The 25,088-nt window shown below is 33.3% G+C and overlaps 1 protein-coding gene across 3 annotated transcripts in view; it reads right to left on the bottom strand.

Moving 5' to 3' along the window:
* Positions 1 to 3,825: 3,825 nt before the first annotated feature.
* The window catches only part of LOC138701889 (rho GTPase-activating protein 44-like), a 50,472-nt gene continuing 29,209 nt past the window's right edge, over positions 3,826 to 25,088 (bottom strand). For 2 of the 3 annotated variants that reach the window (XM_069829236.1, XM_069829237.1), the window contains exons 14-16: positions 17,292 to 17,475; positions 7,596 to 7,739; positions 3,826 to 5,276 (exon numbers count right to left, since the gene is read on the bottom strand). In XM_069829236.1, the coding sequence (XP_069685337.1) occupies positions 5,119 to 5,276; positions 7,596 to 7,739; positions 17,292 to 17,475 (486 nt within the window). In that variant the 3' untranslated portion in view covers positions 3,826 to 5,118. The remainder of the gene's footprint in view (positions 5,277 to 7,595; positions 7,740 to 17,291; positions 17,476 to 25,088) is intronic. The other variant, XM_069829238.1, reaches the window with a different exon arrangement.

Raw genomic sequence — 25,088 nt, 5'->3', positions numbered from 1 at the left:
ATTGTGCCAGCAGAATTCCTAAAGCAATGTTGTATTAACTGCCTATAGGAGAAGAGCCATATTTAGGTTGGACTTTCGAAGTGATTGTGGGAAATGTTTCATTGAGACTGTAAGAGATCTACAAAGGATAAATGTTTAGAAGGAAGAAGAAGAAGCCATTATAGACTCTCACACAGATCTGTAAATGTTGCAGAAGTTGTCAAAACATGAATTTCAAAGGTATAGTTCTGATAAAATATAAAACCTGTAAATAGGTTTTCTCCAATAATGAACATAGAGATAGTACAATAGAAAGTCATATATACCAATACACATTAAAAAAAAAAAAAGGTAAAATCTTATCATTCAAATGACCAACATGGCAGTCAGAAATCCATAAAAAGAGTGGACTTCTGTAATTCAAGAACACATATAAAAAATCCAGTTCCAATCACAACAATATGCAAATTCCATATGATAATTTTATTCACTTTAATAACAATAATCTCTCAACATTCGTAACATTGTAACCTATCAATGATTAGAATGTTACGAAAATTTCAATATCTATAGTCGCGACGCTGTTATTCCCAGCATGACTCCTCCTCTTTGCTTACGTCTTAAGAAGTGAAGGCTCTATAAAGTCTAGGTAGGTAGTATCATTCGCCATTTTTGTTCTTTCATTGTCGAGCTACCAGATGAGGGATCTATTTGCCAAACTGTTAAACATTATCATGTCGTAGCTACTATGACAATAAATCAAACGCACTGTAATTCAGCAAATAATTGAGTGAAAATAACGTCCTCGTGTGCTTCCTGCGAACGCCAACGAAAGAGCCAAAATGGCGGACGATTATATTACGTATTTATCGAGCCTTAGGAAGTGTGCGACTTCATCTGCAAATTACAAGACGCACACGTTTAAATGTAGCCAATCTGAAACATGATTTGCTGCCGGAAATTAGAGCAACGGGACTATAACATCAGTTGCTTAGGAATACCAATAAGTTATTCTGATGTAATTTGCTTAACAATGGATTATTCAGATGAAACACAATAATTCCATTTTAAATCCATGTACAGTTCAACTATACTGTATACTATTATATTCAGAGCTCTTTTCTTCTGGTAGTACGCAACGACCTTTCGTCTTCGGACTTTTAAAATAAAAATATCTCTAATGCAATAACAAAATTAATCATACAGTCGGCAGTGGACACAACAGCAAGCTATGATTCCATAAAGAAGTTGCCCGTAACAATACGTCCCAAACTTTGGTGTTATTATAAATTTGTATACCTAACCTATAAATTTTGATTAATATGAACAGCTTTTTTACAGAAAAAAATGCACTGAATATATTCAATAAAGGAAAAATAATAATTAATAATAAAACACATAAACTGTATTAAATTTATTTGACTCTCAATCATATTTACAATCCTTTTAAGTAAACAATTCCTTAAAAATCTTTTTCTTTTCCATAATCCAAAACAATAGATTGTTACCACTATCATATTAAACTTCTTAAGAATAACATTGACAAAACAATTTTAACTGCTAGGATTCAAATTTCGTTATATTATGATTCTGTAACAATGAGCAAATAATCTGCAAATATTTCTTCGAGATTTCATATTTCAGTACAAGAATTTATGGTTCTATATTATAGGGGAGAAAATATCTTTACTCTTTTTCTTCTCCTCCCAATTTTGCTTCTACCATCTCTTCTTTTCCTTCTCTTTCTTTCCTGCTGCTTTAGTTTATTCTTCTCCGTCTCCTCTTTCTCCCCACTTATCATTCATCTTAGCTTACATTCTGAAAGAAATCTCAAAACAAATTATAAAACCTACAAAAAAGTTAGCAAGATTTGAGGTGAATTTTCGTAAAATGTGCAACAGAATACAGAGAGTCCACCATGAATCTCCAACATTTTAAACACACACAGTTAAAAGAAAAAAAAATGTATACAAATGCATGGAAATGTTTGTAAAACTCTCAAAGTTTTCAGTTCAGCGCACTTGAACATGGGGCCTCTTGTAGCATTAAGAATGTCCAGTCTGTACACAATTTCATGCCATGTGGCATGGAGCATATTTACTGTGACTACATGGGAATTTTCGGAACCCCAAATTCACGTATTGTGACAACTGACTTTTCCTAAAAGATGAAAAGTGGCCTTGTCTGATAACATTATGCGTGATAAAAAACTTTCATCAGCAATCTGATCTAACATATCAATTGCAAGTGATTGTCCTGTTGGTCGGTCGTCAGGTTTGATTTACTGCAAAATCTGTACCTTGCAGGCATGAAACTGTAATTGTTGATGAAGAATTTTGTGTACTGTTGACCGTATCTTTCAAAGTTCTCTCACTGTTTGCTGATTGATTTCCTTAGACTTCTTTCTAATTATTTTCACACATTTTCAATAGTCTCTTCCTGGATATTGGGATTCCAGCCTCCGTGTTCTTTCAACACACTACCATTGGCCAAAAACTTGATACAGTACTCCTTGATAGCCTTAAACAATAGCGAGTCCTTATTGTGCTCGTGACAGAAGTTTGTCTCTGCATACCACCAAACAACATGGGCATGCTCACTAGGAGTCGCCATTTTATCAATCAATCTTCTTAATGTATCCAGCTGTTTGCTGACAACATAAAGTCCACTCTAGTCTATTCAGTTGTTGTTTTTCACGAGAAATGAGGGGTATTTTGATCGGTGTTCATTATAGATGCCTGTTGCTAGTAGCCAGAGGTGGGGTGTAGTCAATATATACTGCAGGGCTGTGTCTGCAACTGGTACTGATGATTTTAATTTACTTCTTTTGTGGTTTATGGATGGACAGTATAGAAGAATGTGTTCCAGATCTTCATCATGATTATTACACCACAGACAAGTAGGATTATCAGAAATGTGAAATCGGTGTAGGTACAATTGAGTGAAAATGTGACCTGTTCTGGCTCTTGTTAAAAATGTTTGAACATGTCTGGGCAAGTTTTTGTACATTTCCAGGTCATTTGGTTTCTTCTGTACAGACTGTAAAATTTTTCCTTTGTCTGAAGAGAACCAATTTTTGATCCATAAGTTTGTAAAATGAGACTTTACTGAAGCAAAAGCATTGGATAGAGATATCACTTGAAGAGGTCTTGGTTGCAAATATGTTGCCTGTTTTGCAATATTATCGACTTTCTCGTTTCCAGGTATACCACAATGACTATGTATCCATTGAAATGTTATTTCCTTTTGGAGTTCTTTTAGTTTACTTAGTTGTTTCTGAATTGGAATAATTCTATGTGCATATAGGTTTGGTACATATTTAATTATATTAAATATAGCCCCCTTGGAGTCTGTAAGTATGCAAATAGATTTTTCAGAAATTTGAGTAACACACTGAAGAGCAGCATCAACAGCTAGCAATTCAGTGTCAAGACTGGAGAAGGATAAACATGGTATGAAATAACTTTCTTGATATTTTGGAATATAATACCCTGCTCCTGATGTTCCATTATTAGGATTTAGAGATCCATCTGTCGTCATTTTATAAATGATTCATTATTGCAGCATTACTATGGCTTTGGCGTGTATTACAAAACTGCCACATAAACTTTTTTGAGTTTGAAATTATTTTTCAACCAAATTCACAGCTATACACCCTGACAGTAAATTAAAAATAAACTTTCAAATTTTGGAGGTTTACCATAGGCACTCTGCAATACTGAAACTGAAAAGTATAAACATACCTTGTCTTCCTCCACTTATCCAAGTGTGCAGTGCTGATAAGGTTATCTATGCATTTGCAGGAAAAATGTCTCCTCTTTGCAAAGAAGAAATAAATAACAACTCTTACAAAGATTGTCATCTTCACTGTATTTTTCCATCTCACAAATTGCTTACATTTATGAATTAGATCAACAATTTATTCTTTTGCTCTTCTTCATATACATTGATACAATAATATTAATGGAGTTAAATGCTGACTCTCCTACATATTGCTCAACTTTTATTTACAGAATTAGAATGAAAAAATCATTTATACATATAATGTTCTTATTTTATACACGTAACTGTAGTATATGAAAACATATTGACTTGGATTGAAAAACAGTATCGTTTCTTTCATACTGGTTAATAAAGCATTTGAATTAACTAACATTAATCGATAATACAAAATACAGCATCTACCTTCTTTTACAATGTATTATAAAAAATTATGTAAATATCACTTACATCTGCAAGAATGATTATTATTTGTGCTATCGAGCATTCCCAGGCCGAAAATTTTAATGTACGCTAATGCAAAACTAATGCTGGAAAGATTAAATATGATATTACATTTTTGATTCTTGTATGAAAACAAAGTTTATGGCAGTACACAATATGCTTAGCTAGGTAGTAGTAGTGGTAATAGTAGTACCTGCATGAATAGCAGTAATAATAATAATAATAATAATAATAATAATAATAATAATAATAATAATAATAATAATAATAATAAATGTAAAAAAAAAATGAAGTCATGAAGTGAAAGATTGTTACAAGTGCATATGGGAAAGAAGATAAAGTTATCTCTCAACACCTAACTCCAAAATAGAATAAATGCATCTCACTTTTACATAACAAAAAACAAAACGCTTCGTATCACCGGAGATCTTAATATACAGGAACAAGCACTTCGAAAGATTCAAAACATAAACATTCATAGAAAACTTTGTATAGTGCTGGAATTCCTCGCATTTTATCATTCTATCAAGTCCTCATTCTCATTTCTTCAACTGCAATATATTATCCTATCTACACCGCTACCTATTCAGTCTCCTTTTACTGTTGTGAATCACTGTAACAAGTGCTTTCATTTTAATAATCTAAAAACTTATGAAGTGGAAAATGTCCTCGGACTAAGGGCGAAATTTCATTTCAGTAATTTAGCATGGAATAAAACACTGATATATTAGTACCCGAAAAAAATGAATAATCGAGGCACTCTCAGTCAATATGCCTTATGATATCGCACTCCACTCCCAGTGACAGATACCAAGCTGTGAAGCAATATTGTCCTAAAGGTTACATTATTGGCCTAATATTTCGTCTTTATGTATTATCTAGCAGGTGGGATTCTGAAACTCACCTCTACATTTATCATAGATCTGTACTTTCCCAAATGCGTTCTTGCTTTGACTTCCCTGGTGGGGGTGGGGGTGGAGGCTGGGGTCGTGGAGGTCGATTCGGGTGTCTAGGAGACCCTGGTGATTTATTACTACCCTGTGGTGATGTAGGAAGGGGTTGTGGCCTTATGACTGTAAGAGAGTACAAAAACAACAATGGTGAAATACAACTCTTGATCATAAATAAATTGTAGTGTAACATTTAAATAAACGACGACTATAAACAATGCGAAGAGAAATGCAACTTCTCAATATGAGTGAGAAAGGTACGCAAGACCAGAGATGATAAGTCGAGGGAAATGAAAGGAAAAGGGAAATGTTTATCATCTTACCTGTTTTCGGGGAAATTTAGGAGTTTAAAACAAAGCAAAAATATTATAACAGTAATTAGACATCTGATAAAATAAAACAAATAATTAAGCTCAATAATCGTGGGTGCTCGTGTAAAGGAGGTTAAGTTGATTTGGCTAAACTGGAATAAGTACAGATTTGAACTATCCACAATTACTTTTCTCTTGTGTTAAAGGGGTTAAGTCATTCTTCCATCTATGATGCAGTTACAGTGCTCCATATTTTGTGACAAAAGGGTTTTGTTCAGTACCAAAGGAGAGAAGTTTACATACCTTACAATTTGACTTAACCCCCTTTACACAAGCACCCGCGATATTGATACCTTATTTATGTGAATATGTTACTTAACCAACTGTGTAAGAAACTGTGACTTCTGAATATTACCAACAACTAGATTTCCTTGATTTGATTGTCAAGAGCAGTTAAACAATGAAAATAAAAAGACATTATCTACTGAATTTCGGTCAAAATGTTTATACAAGTAGAATGGTGGTGCAAAATATTCAACAAGTTTTAAGAAGTAGCTTATTATTGAAGAGTTGAAACTGAAGTACTCTGCTTCTCAAGAGCTTCTATAAATGTGCTGTTTGTTACATCTACACATTACTCGTACATTTTCTTAAATATATTTTTAATATTTTCTGCCTGTATTTATTTTTAAAATTGCATCTTATTTTTTACTGAGTGTAAAACTGATTTAAACATGTTTGTAAACTAAGATTTTTTATTTCTCTTTCCCACGTAATATTTCACTTTCAGTAACAAAGGAAGTTGTCAGACACTGTAATAAAATTCCCACTGTCTTACTATTGTATTTAATTTCAATATGCATTGAAATATTCACTAGGGGGGACAAAATATGTCTGTGGGGGACCTACAATTCCTATGGGCACAGAGGCACAGAAATGAAAATTACTTTGAATGGAAAAAAGGAGTAGCTGTCAAATTTTTAGCAATTGTTTAAAATGTTACTATTCTAATGTCTACACAACAGTGTAAAGTCATTAGTTTATTGCACTTCAGTACTTTTGAGGGCTGGATCATAAAAACTGTCTGAATGTTATTGTATTTGTACCCCATGTTCGACTTGTTATAATCTTCGATATGTGTTTAATCTTAGTGTATATTTTACAGGGCTTCTATTATATGTATTGACCACTGGCACGGTGTTTTGCTTTTTGGTGGCTGGGCATGTCGTGTTGTACGTTAACTTCGCTACTTAAAACGTGTATAAAATGGTACCTTATAGAAGATGCTGGAAATGTCGTCCTCCCTCCGCTAAACAGGTGCTGTATCAGGAAACACATTCTGATTGACATGATTAAGTTCGGCCACTGTAAAGTTTCATTTGCTCTACCAATATATACGATATTTTAACCTCACAATAAATCCACACTTGTGGAGTAACGGTTAGCGCATCTGACCGCAAAACCAGGTGGCCCAGGTTCGAATCCCGGTCGGGGCAAGTTACCTGATTGAGGTTTTTTCAGGGGTTTTTCCTCAACCCAATATGAGCAAATGCTGGGTAACTACTGGTGCTGGACTCCAGACTCATTTCACCGGCATTATGATCGTCATTTCATTCAGACGCTAAATAACCTGAGATGTTGATACAGCGTCGTGAAATAACCCAATTAAAAAACCTCATAATGATTAAAATGCTCAATTTAAGAATAATGAAGAATAGACAAAGTGTGTTCTACTAGTAAAAAATCGGACCGATTATTCATCTTGTACTAACAGCACACCAAACTCCAACTTTCCTATCATGAAAAGGGATTTCTTGTACACAGTGTGGACTTTCAGAATATCAACAGCGAATGTTTTGATTGTTTACACGACCAGTCAAGTGGAACCAAGCCTCGCCTGAAAAGAACACGAACTGTTGATCAATTAAACCTTCAGTCACTGATGAAAAAACCACACACTTTGTCTATACCACGCCAGCAGTGAGTACATACAATAGAAGCTCTGTACAAAAGAGTCAATGTATCGTTTCCAGTAAAGTTTTTCATCTAGAGTAACCCTGAGGATTTTTGGTGAACTACTTTAGTTTATGTTTATTTACAGTAATGAGTGTAAAAAGATTTAAATTGTTACCTGACTTATTTGTGTCGATGTCGAAAATGTTCCCTTCGGACATGGTCCGGGAATGACTAGATTGGTGCTGCCCTCTCTCAGTGGAGGCGTTTGCGTTTTCTGGTTTTGAAGGTCGATCTGGCTTTTCCATGGATTGCTCTTTATCTACAAATTATTATAAAAAAATCTCTCGAGTTTATACAGAAAACACACTGAAAATATTTATGCTAAACAACTTGCACAACTTTTTAAAAATATACTACCACTTCAGTTTTAATAATAATAAACAGGGAAAGGATTTATATGTAAATACATATTTACTTATAAAGCTAATATAATTTATATTTTGCATTATCTTTATGTTTCACAATGTGTAGGGTTGAAAAATCCTACTTTTATTTTCCATATTTTTCCATATTTTAGAGTTTAGTACATATTTTCGTTAATTTCCATATATTTTCCATATTTCATATAAAACAGTCCATATTATATTAGGTTTAACAATAAAACAAAACAAAATTCCATTAACTTTTAAAAATACATTTCAACAATAGAGATTTAAACACATGTTCAGTAATCCCTTTAACATCAGAGTTATTTGAAAATTAGCAGTCCTATCAACAATGGGAAAGTAAGTTACAAAACTGTATTAATTTAATTTAAAATTTTTAACAGACTTCAGTTGTGCAGCTCAACAGTTAAATGCCAGTCAGAGTACACATAGGTTCAGTTTTGTAAATCATACTATAAAGACGGTAAATATGCCAAAAGTACGTCATTCAGTCAATTTAAAATCAAAACTAACAAGTTACATTTCAGAATTTAAAGAAGATGGTTTATCAACTGACAATAAAATATTATTTTGTAATTTGTGTCAGTGTGCAGTATCATCTACACAAAAGTTCTTGGTGCAACAACACATTACAACTAGTAAACATCAGGCCAACAAACAACTAAATTCCAAGCAGAGACAATTGTTTTTAACACAACCAACAACATCGAATGTAAGATCTGAGTTTAACATCGACCTGTGCCGTTCTCTCATCTCTGCTGATATTCCTCTCTACAAACTAAAGAATAAGGTCTTCAGGGAATTCCTTGAAAAATATACTCAACATACAATCCCGGATGAGTCAACACTTAGGAAGACGTATGCTCCATCCATCTACGATGAGACAATACAGAAGATAAGAGATGAAATTAAAGATAGTTCAATTTGGGTTTCCATTGATGAGACTCCCGACAAAGAAGGTAGACTTGTTGGTAATGTAGTTATCGGTTTGTTAAGTGAACAATATTCTGAACGAATTCTTTTACATTGTGATGTTCTAGAAAAGTGCAATAACAAAACTATAGTTAAACTGTTCAACGAAGCTATGGGTATCCTGTGGCCAAAGGGTATTATGTACGATAATGTGTTATTCTTTATTAGCGATGCTGCCCCTTATATGGTCAAAGCTGGACAAGCATTATCTGTTGTATATCCTAAATTGACTCATTTTACTTGTGTGGCGCATGCATTTCATCGTGTGGCAGAAGTGGTCAGAGACAATTTCCCTAAAGTAGATTTGTTGATTTCATCAGTGAAAAAAGTATTTCTCAAAGCTCCCAGTAGAGTTAACGTGTTGAAAGAAATGTACCCTGAAATTCCATTGCCACCAAAGCCAATTTTAACTAGATGGGGTACATGGCTAGAAGCAGTTGAATATTATGCCGAACATATAGACTCTATTAACAATGTTCTCCTTGCATTGGACTCTGAAGATGCAGTCTCAATTGATACTGCGAAAACAGTTACCTGTGACATAAGTGTGAAGAATGACTTAGCTCACATTCAGCATACATTTTCATGCATCATAAAAACGCTCAAAAGTCTCCAAAATAGGCACCTTTCACTATCTGAAAGTTTTGAAATTATAAATAGTACTGTGGAACAACTGAATCGTGGTAGAGGTAAAGTTGCAGATGCAGTAAGAGCTAAGGTGGACACTGTACTTTCAAAAAACCCTGGATATGAAGAACTACAAAAGGTTGTTGCTGTGATGAGTGGTGAATCAACAGTGAAGATTAACTTGGACTTATCCCCAGCAGACATTGTGAAATTGAATTATGTACCAGTTACTTCTTGTGACGTCGAACGCTCTTTTAGTCAGTATAAATCTATCCTCAGAGACAATAGAAGAAGATTCACTTTTCAGCACTTGAAAGAAATGTTTGTAACCTATTGTTATGGTAACAGACAATAAAAATTGTGTTTTGTTGAAACTACATTGGAAGATAAGGTACGTCCATTATATTTTTTGTTTAGTTTGATTAAAATGTACCAATATTTAACGTACATAGTCATTTTTTTATAATTTTAAGTCCATATTTAATTCCATATTTTGGTAAAAATCCATATTTAATTCCATATTTTGGTAAAAATAACTACATATATATTTACATATTTCATATATTTTTAGTCCATATAAATCCGTTCCCTGATAATAAATAATAAATAAATTTCATGCTAGAACAAACATATATATTTTTATATGTAAAAATCTCTTTAGCACCCCCAGAAAGAGTACATACTCGTGCTCTGGGGGCATTCCACAAAATTTTAATATAAATATTTTATTAATCAACAGAGAACTATTATCTACAATACATATAATTAATATGATGATATCACAATTACGTTCACACTAGAAAATATTATTTTTATATTACACATCAATGTCACTGTCATTTTCGTTGTTGCTGTTATAATCGTCACAGTCTTCAGTATGTGCATCATAAATACAATCTTGGTCAAGAATGAGCTAAGTATGGCAAAAGACCAATGCTTGACGAAACACAGGACAAACATAAGACCAAGGACACACACTTAAACGTTTTCCTTACTGACAATTTCAACCAAACTTACCAGATTTGTGGTCAGAAATACTACTGATATTTCTATTTATGATGATTAATAACATTAATATAACTCTGTAATCCACTGCAACTTCATCATTTGTGTAGTACAATTTTACTCATCAATAAGTTACAACTAGTTTATTGGTCAAATAAATGGGCCGTCTTATTCAAGAAAACACTTAAAATTCGTAATTTAAGTCAGATATATTTCTGTATTTATTTCGATTTTTGCCAGTTCTGAAGAAATTAAATACTGGTATATGTATTTTTAGGCTTTCATGGTGAATGCGATCACTGGTCAGTAGGAATGTGATTCAGTGGTGATAATTTTACTTCTATTTCAATGCTGATTTTATAATGATTTCGGTGACTATTGTGTGGAAATATGGAGATCTGGTTAATATTTCGTGAAAATATCACTCAGGATATGGCATACAAAATTAATAATAATATGTGTAAGAGAAATTCAGTTACTAATTTTAATTTCTACAAATTTCCCAATACTTTCAATATTATGAACATTAAATTACACAAATAAAAACTGTTCTTGAAAAGTAGACCAACTTCTAATCATTGCTTAATATCAGTCTAAAAATATATAGAAAAAGTATTGAAAAGTACTCTGACAAATCCACAAACAGTGGCAAGTTCAATCTGATCTCAAATCTTACAGCGGTTTACAATACTTAACTATCCTGCTCTCGAATGTGTGTGTCTAATGTCTACCCACTTCACTTGCGTGATTCGGGTTCCGCATACTGCGGATAGATGAAAGGACTGTGACCCATTTTCAAGTTGCACACCACTTCGGTGGGCCATGATATACATGATGTGTATCTGTGGAGAGTGTATGTGTAAGTGTAATGTAGGGAATGGGTGAAGATGATGATGAAAGTGAGGAAGGGAGAAAGGAAAACCTAGTGTCGGCACATAGCCTACTCCTGTCGAATAGCACCAAGGGGGCCACCTGGCTTAATATCCTCATCCAACAGACAAATCATTAATATGCCTTCTCTTCATATGCACTGCGAAGAGACTTGGGATTTAACCCAGGTATATTGGTGCACAATTTAGTGATTAGAAGTTGTGCACCGCCATCTCTCCTAGTCCCGAGGTAGAAATATTACATTAAAATATAAAGGCTGAGAATAGTTTCAACATTTCAACATGACAAACGAACTCGTCGATCACATAAAAACATCTTTATATGGTGAGAAGTTGTGGAAGAAAACAGCTGGGAAGACCGTGAGAGATGGAGGATGCTATCTCACACTTAACCCCACAACCAGAACGCGAGTTTAGATCATGAAGAAGTAAAGTCAAAAATCCTCTCTCATTACCAATGTTTGAGACAGAAAACCACAGCATTCGAAGACATGTTGAAGCATAACTGTTGTGATCCCATCTAATTCAAAGAGTTTTTTTATATCAGAGCTAATATGCAAACTTTTCCGTGTCTGCAAAGACACTGTAAGATCATTATGTACAGCTGACATAAAGTTTCAGAAGACAGCCAAATTCTATTTTTTATTTTATTTGAAAGAATTATCTGTTTGTTTTCGCGAGTATTTCGTGAAGAAACAAAAAAAAGTGTTTTCAAGTACTAATTTCGTAACTATGTGGCTATTTCGCTGAAATAATTAAATTTCTCGACATTTCGCGGTTAAATGTCATTTATTTTCTAGATTATCTTTGTGAGATTCGTGTTTCTCGCGAACAAAATAATTAAGTTTTCGTGCATTTCGTTAATACTAAAAAGATCACACCCCTACTGATCAGATATAGGCTTGGATATTCAACCGTGTCCAGGAATTTAACATTTCCAACATTTTGCAACTACATACAGATTTCATCATCAAAGCAGATAGGTATGACCAGAGGGGTCCTTTACTCTGTTAGGCTCGTTATGTCTGCCAGATTTGTACAATACATGTCTCTGTTTGTTAACAGGAAACCACAAATTTAAGTCACACAGAACTTGGTGTGCACTCAATGCTGGGTCTCTGATAACTTGTCAACCCAAGTTATGTGGATATAAAGGGAATAATTGAGCCTGGGCCTGGTAGAGTTCTTGGTTAGCTCAGTCAGTAGAGCATTCACACGCTCAGCCGAAGGTACCGGGTTCGATACCTCGCCCCAGAACAATTTTTTCCTTGAAATGACTCATTACCTTACTCGTCCAACAGAGTCATACCTATCTGCCCTGATGATGGAACCTGTATGTAATTTCGAAACATTGGAAATGTTAAATTCCAAAGCATGATGGAATATCCTAAACTTTACTTATAATTTAAATATATTTTAGCTACAATATTTGTCCTGGAAGTGAAATGTTATAAGACACTTACGTAAATCTAAAAGCTAGTGTCATTATCTGTGTTGCAATAATTCCCATAAGCAGATGATAAGAAAATCCCTAATTTCCAAAATTTCGTAATTGAAATTGCGTCTTTAAATTTTTCAATCTGTCTTGTATTCTAAAACTGATATTACTCTGCATAATATCTTAAAGAGGAAGTTATTAGTCAAGAGGCCCCAAAAGGTGATTGCAAGGAAGGCCACAAGTTTCCAGTTTTGCCAATGATCATATCATCGACAATTTTGGGCTAGGTCATTAGGGCGTGTTTCAATTCAGCTCAAGATAACTATGATGATAAATGTACATTAAAATATTTGAATACATTTTACATGTATTAAGACATACACAAGACTGCTCTAATGTACATTTGTACATACGCAGAAGTAATACCCTGTGTTTGTCATATACGTATATGTTATTTTAGACTAAACAAATTCTTTTAAGTCATAAAACAAAGACTCACAATAAGCATTTCCATTAAGCTTTAATAAATTTCAAGCACATGCAACAACAAAGACAGAAATATTACATTTATATAATAAAAACAGAATTACTACAACAAATTTTAATTGGCGAAGAATAAAAGCACTATCATCTTAAACATATAGAGCTTACATGAGTAGCAACTATGAAACTGCTCTCAAGAGATAAACTCATTTAGTAAATGAAATCGAAATAATATGTTATGAATAGGAGTAATGAAAACATTCAAAATAGTTCTGCAAGAAAAACTGGAGACAGAAAAAAATAGGAGTAATAGAAGAAAAAATATTGAGTTGATTTCAACATGTCAAAAGAATGTCAAATCAGAGACCATTGTGGAAAATTTTAGAAATGGAGAGAGAGAAGAGATGACCACAAGGAAAAATCGATGAATGGGTGGTTTCTGACAGGGTACAGACCAACACAGACTGACAGAAGAGGATGCAGCAGATAGAACATTACGGAAAAATAAAATTTGTTTTGGGTGAAGGAGAATTGCAGTGTTACATGAAATCCCTTAACAAAAAAATGACAATTTATTTGAACTCTAAACAAGTAATAGTACATTATGCAACGAGCCTATAATGGTAGTAATTAAGATGCGAGTATGTTTATGAAATGAGCGCAAGCAAGTTTCATAATTTTCATACGAGCATCTTAATTACCATTATAGTCAAGTTTCATACGACTTTTTATGCTCGACCATATTTCTAACTTGAAATTATTCATAAGTATTCATGTTATTCTTATCTGACTGGGGAGTGGAACTGATCTTGTGCAATATCTCGTAATTGTGAGATGTGCGCAGACGCGAAAGTATTGATTTTTTCAGAGAAACAAATGTCATTGACCTTGATATAATCTAGAGAGTAAAATAAAGATAAATCTTGATATAACCTTGAAATTGATTTAGACATTGAAAAACGAGATGACAAATTGAATTTATTTGAATATTATTTACAATTAACACTAATTATTATAGTAACAGAACATAACCTTCTGTGACAGTATTGGATTTCCAGCCTCCGTGACGTTTTGCTAGTTGTCTTTCGATTGCATATCCGAGAATAATCGATACTTGCGCTTTCATATTGCTACAAAGGTGTTTTCTGATTGGTGGTACACCTGAACTTTAATGAATAGGTGTACTTTAATGAGGTCCATTAAAGAGCTGCTACCAGGTGTATAATTACACTACTACATTTTGGCATGGTCGAGCATAAAATATCATTGCAAACTATAAATGTTCTAACCAGAGACTGAACATTCAATTTTACAAAGAATATCTGTACTGAAATGAAGAACTTTACAATAAATTTAAAAGAAGGAGTGACACAAATCTCACCTCCTTAGTAATGAGTGTAATGAACATTTAGTGTAAACAAGAAGTAATGTAGATTCATTTTCAACACCTCTACAGATACAGTAGAACCTCTATTATCCGTGGTAATGAAGGGGATGGGCTGAACGGTTGATCGAAAAAATTGGATAATCCGTACCAAAAGAGATTTTCGTAACTTTAGTGAATAACACAGACACTTCCGTAATTTCTTCCATGGTCTTGTATTTAACATGCTAGGTAGTGGATCAGAAGTCCACTAATTGAAGTCTGTCAAGGACGGATTTTTAAGGAAAAGGAAACTTCTTGTAATGGCTGTCTGTGACTTGTGGAAAGATAGGAATCGTGGAGGTCTCGTGTTGTAGACTTGGATATTTTACACTACAATCTCTCTGATGTGAAATGAGCCACATTTTCCCTTTCCCCAAACCACTCAATTATTTAGGCCTACACTTTTTCTTTCGATACTTAGCACAAGATTTGTTTTGACATTCGTAATATTTCTTGTTTCTTTGCAATTTTCTAATTTATTGTAATGTAATGTGTATAGAATTTAAATATTTGAAGCAACGACTCACTTTACTAACAAATAGTAAATAAAAGTAATTTATTTCGGTGCTTAATCTGCTAATAATCGTGCTTTAATACTATTGGTGTAATATGAATAATGATCGACAATCCATAGTACAAATATAATGTCATGTCTTCATGATATCAACAATCAGTTTATAATTTTAAATATTAAACCCGTTCTCATAGAAGTTGTCACGCAACATTTTCAATTGTTTGCTTTCATATTTTCAAATCTTACTGTTATAATTTTGTGCTACATGTGTTTATTATTATAGGAGAAAGAAATTTGAGTGAGAAACAGTCAGTTATTGTCGGGTGACAAGATATAAGATCGGTTAGGTAGAATGCCTAAATTCAGTAAACCGATGAAAAGTAAACTTCATGTTAACGTTAGTGAATTTGGTGCCCATGTGTTTTCAACTGATTGAACAGTTTTGTTATGTAAGGTTTGTGAAAGTACAGTTAATCACGAAAAAAAAGTATTTCATAAGTCAATATGTGTCACCTACGAAGTAAATATGTAGTTATGTTGATATAATTCAGATTTATTGCTAAAATATATTACGCCTTTTAAAATTTATAATGTCGTTTTCAAAGTCTATTGTGCCTTTTTTTTTACGTTTTTATTGCCTTTTTTGCCTGCCTATTTTAACTGTTATGAATGCCTAAACATTCAGGCTCTGCCTTATTACTCATATATGTGACACAATGGATTCCATAAATCAAACTGAGAATTGTCACAGTGTGTGATAAATAAATAGTACAATGATCTTTAACAGTTAATGGTCTGTAAAATATGTTGGAATAATTCAATAATTTCCATTGCATTGCTCCCATGTCCTTATATTATTTAAAAATATTAATTTACCATTCTAAAATAAATTTCTGTACTCTGACAATTTTTTACAAAACCCATATACATGTTTCATTCTGATCTTATAAGTGTAAAAGACCTAAAAGAAAAAATAACCTGGACAATATAATCAATTATATTAACTGAACACCCCTAAGAACAGTGTTACAGTACAAATAAGTTATGTACACAGCTTTAAGTCTGATGCTCATATTACATCTCAACATAACACATTTGTCTCAACTCCTCCATTCAAAACTGCGTAATTTTACGTGAAGTATAATATCAAGTGACTAACATTCCAAAACCTGGCCTAAAAAGCAATAAAAAGTAAACAGAATCGCGAAAAATTTCATCTGTAACAGGTGATGACTGTTCTCTTCTAATGAAGGAAAAATGGTTAAATCTTTAAGATGTATCAACAGTAATTCTATATATCCTGATGCATTTGTACAGCCAAGTACAGTCTAAATTAGAGAATAAAACTTCATAAATTGTCTACCCAGTTAACATTTATTTTTTAGAACATTTATTGATTTCTTAGTGCCCAGACTTCACAGAACATGTCTTATCAACATAACCGTTATTTGCGAAATGTTTATATAGGGAGAAAATGCTATGTTCATGATGCAATATACATGTTGCTGTATACAAAGTAAATGTTTGGTAATACAAACACTGAAGACCACGAAGTAATGTTCTAAACATTTTACATTTTAACATTGTGTAGTTTAATATTTATATACAAGCATTTTGCCGTGTTCAGTAAATTTTAGGAAAGTGGTGAAAGGTTTTGGTGTGATAGTATTATAATTTTTTCCACTTCACATAATGGAAAACAGACTTCTTTCTAGCAGTTCCCTGCAGAATGTTTGATTTTCAGGAACAGATTACAGACATTAAGCACAGATGCTCGTATTTTCCTAGTAACAAGCAGTACAATAAAAAAGCTAAGATTTGTGTTAAACATAAATCAACTCTAAGACTACAACACAGAAAAATACTCAAGATATATAACAGCCAATACTAAAATCATTTACCGTCAAGTTTCTTCTGTTCTGCCGGTTCAGCAGAGTAGGTGATAGAAGGATGCCATGTCACCTGAAGTGCTTCCAAGCTGAATGCAACATGCTGCAGCATAGCTATTAGTTGTGATGCACAGGACAAGCCACGAGAACACACATGCAGCTGAGTGAAGGGGTACGTTACCTGAGAGGGACATGGAGAGGGGCCGACCCCCCACAGAAGGGCTCCTCTGTAACACAGGCTCATTATTGTTATTGTTGTTAGGAACTGCAACCGTCTTCTCCTTCTCTGCCCCAACTTGAATAATTGACACCTGCTGTTTGTCTACAGAGTACATGTGGGTACGTTCCAGCATGGGTCGCTCGGACTGCAACCGAGCATAGACAGCTTCAATTACTTTATACGCGTTTAGAAGTCTGCACGAAAGATTTTTGTGGTTTTGGTGTAGTAAGACAGTTTTTTATGCTAAAGAAAGAAATAAAATAAATATATGTGAAACTAGACTGCATCACGAAGAAAACCAGTATAGGAACTACATACTTTAACAAACTCTACCAGCAGCCATACTAAAGACTACGGGAAACAATAGAAATCTATTATACCTAAGACTCGGAGAGAATGTTCCATTCATGGTGTACTGCTTCATGTAATTCAGAAATAACAGAGTGAACCGTAACTAATGTCATTAATTTCAGAGGATTATTCTTTGAGATATTTAAAATAAAAAAAGTTTAATACAATTTTGCTTCCTTTTCCAGAAAAAAAAAAATCATTTTATATTAAACATTTCATGGCATATTTTGGAAAACTTACTGAACTAATTCCCTACATGGTCAGTCAATTTAACCCCTTTAGACCTGAATTTATAATAAAAAAAACTGAAACAAAAACTGGTCACATAATCATTCTGGGGATCCAAAATTCCCAAATCAAGTCTTCCCAGAAAATCAAAATTTGGGCAGAATTTTGACCCCTGGGGCCCCAAAATTTTAAATTTTATTTTTAATTATGGTATAGAAATGTTTCAAAAGTAATATTCTCCATTTCTATCACAATGAATTTTTCAAAATATTTAAAAGTATCGAAGACATTCCAAAAAAGAAAAAAAAGAAACAATGTACACTATAATGTACAGTAGTGGTAAAAAAACCAGAACGACCCTTGTAACTGATTTCAGAGCCTTGTTCACTCTAGAGCACGATAGACTAGTAACTAAGACTTTCGTGGTTCGAATCCTGCCTGGGAAGGAAGCTTTTTTTTTTTTGTTCCTTATTCAAATTTATTCCCAATACTTTTCGATTGCAGCGATATTTTACTACGTAATTAACTTATTATTCTCAGAACATGAATTTTACCAGCTTATTTTCTAATGGCTTTCGAAATGGGCTACGTCAGCAGTCGAAACTACAACAATTTCAATAGATTACTCGCTATCTTGTGAATGCGGGTGTGCCATGCGCAATGGCTCATTTCGGGGACTTTGATTATTCCGTCGGTCCAGTTTTTTTTGCCACTACTGTACATCAGGCCTGAAGGGGTTAAAAAAGCAGTGTATTATGATAATAAATGATTGAAAGAGTTTTAGTTTTGTCCTTTAAATGTGCAGAAATTTCATCTGAACAAATGTAACATTTCGTTCTGGAAATAAATTTTTAAATGTTACATTTGCTCGAATCAAATTTCTGCACATTTAAAAGACATAACTAAAATTCTTTCAATCATCTATTATCATAATACCCTGCTCACTTACATTGACTGAGCATATTGGGAATTAAATCAATGGTTTTTCCAAAACACGCTATTAAATATTTGATATAAAACAATTTTTATCTTGAAAAGGGAGCAAAAACGAGTAAAATTGTATTAAACTTTTTTGTTTGACATATCTAAATAATAACCCCCTCAAATTAATGAAATTATTTACAGTTATGTGATGAGTTTGGTTAAATAATATGGAAGTTTCAATGTTAAATACTGAACACTAAAATTAATGTAACTGGAATATCTATAAGGCCGGCAGCATATTGCATCGACATTCTGTCTTGGACAGGATGATTTTGTCTCAGACTGTTCCATGTGATGGTGACTACATGCATTGCTATGTGGCTGCAGCATTGGACATTTGTTCCGAGATGAACATCCGATGCAGTATGCTGCAGCCTCATAACAATGCATATAAATTAATCATCACATTGAACGGGCCGAGATAAAACCACCCTGTCCGAGACAGACTGTCCGATGCAGTATGCTGCCAGCCCAAAACAGATAACCTACCAATATAGAAGAACGAAATAATTTTTTTAAATAAATTAAAATATGCTTGTAACTCTTCCAAAAGATCATTTAGCAAATTTAATAATTTACACCATGTTTGTTTGCATAAACGATTACTGTTATGAGTTTGAGAAGCTGAATTAACGATTACACAATAATATAGTGCATTTACTACAGTGTTTGAAAAGCAAAGACGGCCAAGAATTAGGTTACTTGTGCAACTAGATGGCAAGATTAATGGTAAAACTATATACCTATTGGAGTAGAAGATGCTATTGTGTTTGGAATGGGATTTGCCACGAATGCTTTAAATCTACCAAGTTTAGTTTCTCCCTTTGGACGAACTTTTTCTCCTGTAAAATTTTTTATCTCTATGTAAATGTTTATATTTAGTTTTATATATGTAAAAAAAAAATTACTAAATTGGACAGGTGTAAACAAAAATATTTTCAGACACTTTCCGATAAGTTGTTGGTGCATCTAACAATATTAATAAATAAATAACAGTTTTAAATACTTATCTTTCTTATAATAAATTTTATTATGCATCTTTAGTTGGTGTGAGGACTAACTTTTTCAACTAACTGGTAGTCATCTTCAGTTCCCAATTTACATATGTTTGCATAGTGAACACAGGAATGTATGAAGTAAGATTTTCATACTGGGCAACGTTGTACAATTAAAAATCGTATGTTAAAATTAATTAAATTACATGAAGGCAGTGATCTTATGGTTAACCATTACTGTGGATTTACCTTCAACAACTACTAAAGTCCACACCTGTGGAGTAACGGTCAGAGCGTCTGGCCGCGAAATCAGGTGGCCCGGGTTCGAATCCCGGTCGGGGCAAGTTACCTGGTTGAGGTTTTTTCCGGGGTTTTCCCTCAACCCAATAGGAGCAAATGCTGGGTAACTTTCGGTGCTGGACCCCGGATTCATTTCACCAGCATTATCACCATTTCACTCAGACGCTAAATAACCTGAGATGTTGATACAGCGTTGTAAAATAACCCAATAAAAAAAAAACAACTACTAAAGACATTTGAACAAAGGGAACTGGGACCCTGCAATATGCTCAAAATTTCAATTTTTGTCTTTTATTGATTTATATTCTCTGAAAAATCTTCTTTCTAACAGTGTATCATTTATGTACATTATTATTATGGAAATACATTTTTTTAATTTTTATCTAAGATGAGAATTATGCAGTTGGGCTGTTCTGGTAACTTTGGCAGCCATTTTCCTTAAGTTTGTAATTTTTTCTATAAAGTGTACCACATCTCAGCTTCTAGTGATTAGATTTATTTCAAATTTTCTGTGTATATTTGGTATTGTAGCATAATTTGAGATAGCGGTTTTTAAACATAATGGTTTTTAAAACAGACTTCTTGCAAAATATATAAAAAATGAGGTAAAAATTTACATATTCAGAAAAAATTAATAAATTTATAAAGTATTATTATTATTGAAAATCCTTTCATCAGATTATTGATAAAGATAAAGATGAGCCTTTTTATGTGCCTGTATGGCAATGGCCTCCTGTCAAGGGTTTAGCTCTTAAATATCTAATGCAGATTACTTATACATAAAAGTGTCAGAAATAAGCTGTAAAAGTTTAATTGTTTTATTTATTCTATTGGATTATTTTATGACGCTGTATCAACATCTCAGATTATTTAGCGTCTGAATGAAGTGAAGGTGATATGCCGGTGAAATGAGTCCAGAAGTTACCCAGCATTTGCTCATACTGGGTTGAGGGAAAAGCCCGGAAAAAACCTCAACCAGGTAACTTGCCCCAACCGGGAATCAAACCCGGGCCACCTGGTTTTGTGGCCAGACGCGCTGACCATTACTCCGCAGGTGTGGACAATTTCATTGTTCTATTCCCAACAGTTTTAGAGAAAAGGTACAGTAAATGTCACTAACTTGACATGTGTTAAGATAGAAGGTTCCCGGTTCCCTTACGAGTTTTTGAAAACCAATTATAAACAAATGTTACAGATTATAAAGTTTTACATTATGGCGGTGGTGGATAATCCATAGCACTGACGTTCCGAAATACATGAGTTTGGAGTGTATATGTACATTGTGGTCTGGTTGATTGTCTCTGCACTCCAAACTCGTGTATTCATAATGTCGGTGCTATGGATTATCCAACACCACCATAATGTGAAACTTTATAATCTGTAACATTTGTTTGTAATTGGTTTTCAAAAACTCGTTAAATGTTCAAATGTTTTTAGCAGTTGTTGATGGTAAATCCACACTGATGGTTAAAGCATAAGATCACTGTCTTCATATAATTTAATTAATTTTAACATAGTACGATTTTTAATTGCACAATGTTGTTCCAGTATGAAAATCTTACACCATACATTCCTGTGTTCACTATACAAAAACCGAAGATGACTACCAGTTAGTCGAAAAAGTTAGTCCTCACACCAACTAAGCTTAAAGATACATAATAAAATTTATTATAAGAAAGATAAGTGTTTAAGAATGTTGTTATTTATTTATTGATACAGTAGAACTTGGTTATAGCGACCTCGTTTTGTGCGACACCTCGCCTATAACGTCAAATATTCCATGGTCCCAACTAATTCCCCGTAAGATATATGCTTTTCCAGCTTGCTTAATACGACAAATGTATATGTGTATACCTTGCATATAACGTCATTTTCAATCTCAGTTTGAAATAAGATTTTCAAAGAACCAAAGTATTTTAAGAAATATGTTGTTAAAATCAGGCAACCTGGCAAATTCTTTACTGTCCTCTTTTGTCATAGACCTCTGGAATGCACAAACTGTTTTAATACAAAATACTGTATTTATAATTGTACATGTATTTTATTATGTTTATGGTAGGCTCAAAATTGAATAGGCCTACATAAACCTCAAATAAGCCTAATTAAGTTTTTTATTTTTCAATTTCCACCTCACTAGATTGATAATATAAATCTCGGTTACTACGACACTCGTTTATAACAACATAATTTTTAAGGTCCTTGGATGTCGTTATAACCAAGTTCTACTGTAGTTACATAAACAAAAATAATGGTGTGTAGTGATAATTCTCTCTTGGTAAGATGCAGAAAAAAACAAAATTTTAATAGGAAAAGTATGCAACTAACAAATGACTGAAGATCAAGATTGATAAGTGGGTGTGTAGTAGAAAACCGAAGAAATACGAGGAAAAAAATTCAATATGGTCTATTAATAAGGTAGTTGAGACTATGAAGATAATACATAAATGATTATCTTTGAAATATGTATCTTCAGTAAGTAAGAAAAGCATGGAGTAATTTAACGGATTATTGAGGGTAAGAGTAAAATTACTTCCAGACTTTAACTTTCAACACCAAAAATACATCTACATGTGTTGGGACTGGATGTGTGTTCTCTTTAAATTGTTACTACCATTGAAAGCCTGCATAAATTTGTAATATACAACAACCTAAGATATAAATACCAAGAATTTACACATTAATCTTCTAGAGAAGACAGTCTAAAAAAAAAGGTTGGTGAAAAAGCTTTTTAGAATAAAATGTACACTCTGCAAAGAAGAAAATAGCAAACACAAAACCTTTAGAAAGAACAAGCTTTTTAGTTATCACCAACTACAGCAACTAAAACCCAAAGTAATTATTACAATGCATTCACTGTATTAAGGTGACTCATGAATTTTATGCCTGAACTAGGCTATAAATTATTTATGAGTATTTCATAAAAAATAATAATATTGTATACTATAGTAAGGTTGCTTGATTTCCAATGCCAAGCACTTGGCAATGAAGTCAACTGGTTCTTCTAGCTGACTTGCACTTAATTTTATACATACAGTAGAACCTCTATTTAACGTTTTTCTGGGGACATGGAATAATAATTAACTTTAAATGTGGTTTGATGATAAATAGGGGTTTGATACTTTTGTTTAAAAATGTTTGAATATTTTTACAAAAATGCAATTTACGCTATGTCTACAAATGGTGTATAAAAAATTGAAATCATAAGGGATAGAGCTAGGTACCAGTAAAGTCTTCTTCTGACAATCTTGGATTTCTTAGCATTTGGATTTTTTTTTCATTTTGCGAATTAAATTAACTTTTACCACAAGAGAAAGAGTTTTTTTTTTTTCATAGTCATTTTCTAGTGATATGTACAATAACGGTGGAAAATTCTATCTCTTCATTGTAGTAGCGCTGACACCACACGCCTCAGCACGCACAATAAAGACAACAAGTGATTGTCATGGATGACTGATACATCCATCATTGAATGTGACTGGTTATCGCAAAGAGCAGGAATTAGCAGACTGTTTGTTCTTGTGTATGTTATTCTGCTTGTGATTGGTTCCCACAAAGGGTGGAATTATCAGACGAATAGGAACGCAGCTTCATGTGGTGCCCAAGGGGAAACCATGTGAGAGTGAGGCAGCAGCAATGCCAAGTCATTGATTCTTAAAAAAAAATTTGTATTTCACACATTAAATCGGAATGCATTTATTTTTGCATTAGTCGAGATTTAAAAAAATCATTGAAAAACAATTTTCAACATAAAAAGCGCGTTTCACAGCAAAGTAAATAACGTTAAATCGAATATAAAAATACATTAATCATATGTAATAATTATTGGGATCGTGAAATTTCAATGTAAAATGCCGAAAAAACGTTAAATGAAGGTCACCCAAAATCGGGGTTCTACTGTATTTTCAATTTGTGCATCTTAAACATGTTAGTATACACAGAATGGCGGAAAAGTCACTACCCATTTATTGGTTCAATAGTCACTCTCCATTTATTACTACAACTTTCCAAGTTATTACTGTCCACAGTGATTTACAGATACGATCTATGTGACATACAGATGCACAGACACACAGCTGAAGGCATCTGGCAGAGACAAATGGCTTGGCACAGTTATTGGTCTGAATCAATTTCATAAAATACTTGTTCGATGGACGCTTTTAGATCGTCCGGTGTTTTGGTTTTGTGGCATACACTTTGTCTTTGAATAGGCCCCAAAAAAGATATGCATATAAAGTCTGTAGTCTTTGGTAGCATTTGAATTGAACCTCTTTTTCTGAAGACTTTCTCATGAAAAATGTCCTGAGTATAGTTCTGCAGAGTGGTAGCATAATGTGGCAGAGCACTGTCAGTTGAAAGCACAAGGAATCAAAATTACTGTAATGCATCTGTATGTAGACCTGGAATTACGCACGAGAAAGCATTTGCAAATAAATCTAACAATGCCAAAGGCAGAGGCACCAATTAAATTGTGTTTACAATAATTCTGCCAGGCCTTTTTAAATCATTCCTTAAAAATGCGAATGTTAAAGTAAAGTTTCATATATTTTTTAATAAATTCTATACTTTCTTCGAATCAGACCACCCCTAAATTCTTACAAAAAAGTTTTACAATTACTCTAAACCAGTGTTCCGCAACCTGTTTCTACTCACAGCACATCCTAGACTCAACATGGCACACCAAAATGTTAACCCCTGAAAAACATAGGAAGTGACCCTGTTGATATAATTACGTAATGTAATTAAATTTATTATTATTATTATTATTATTGTCATTATCATTATTATAAAACAGAAATAATCTTACATTTATTAATAATAATTTATGAACTTCAATTCACTGTAAATAATACACATTTCTATTACTTACTTACTTACAAATAGCTTTCAAGGAACCCGAAGG

This window comes from Periplaneta americana, chromosome 6 (genome assembly GCF_040183065.1).
Source record: "Periplaneta americana isolate PAMFEO1 chromosome 6, P.americana_PAMFEO1_priV1, whole genome shotgun sequence".
Lineage (NCBI taxonomy): Eukaryota > Metazoa > Arthropoda > Insecta > Blattodea > Blattidae > Periplaneta > Periplaneta americana.
This window is presented reverse-complemented; position numbering and strand designations above follow the sequence as displayed.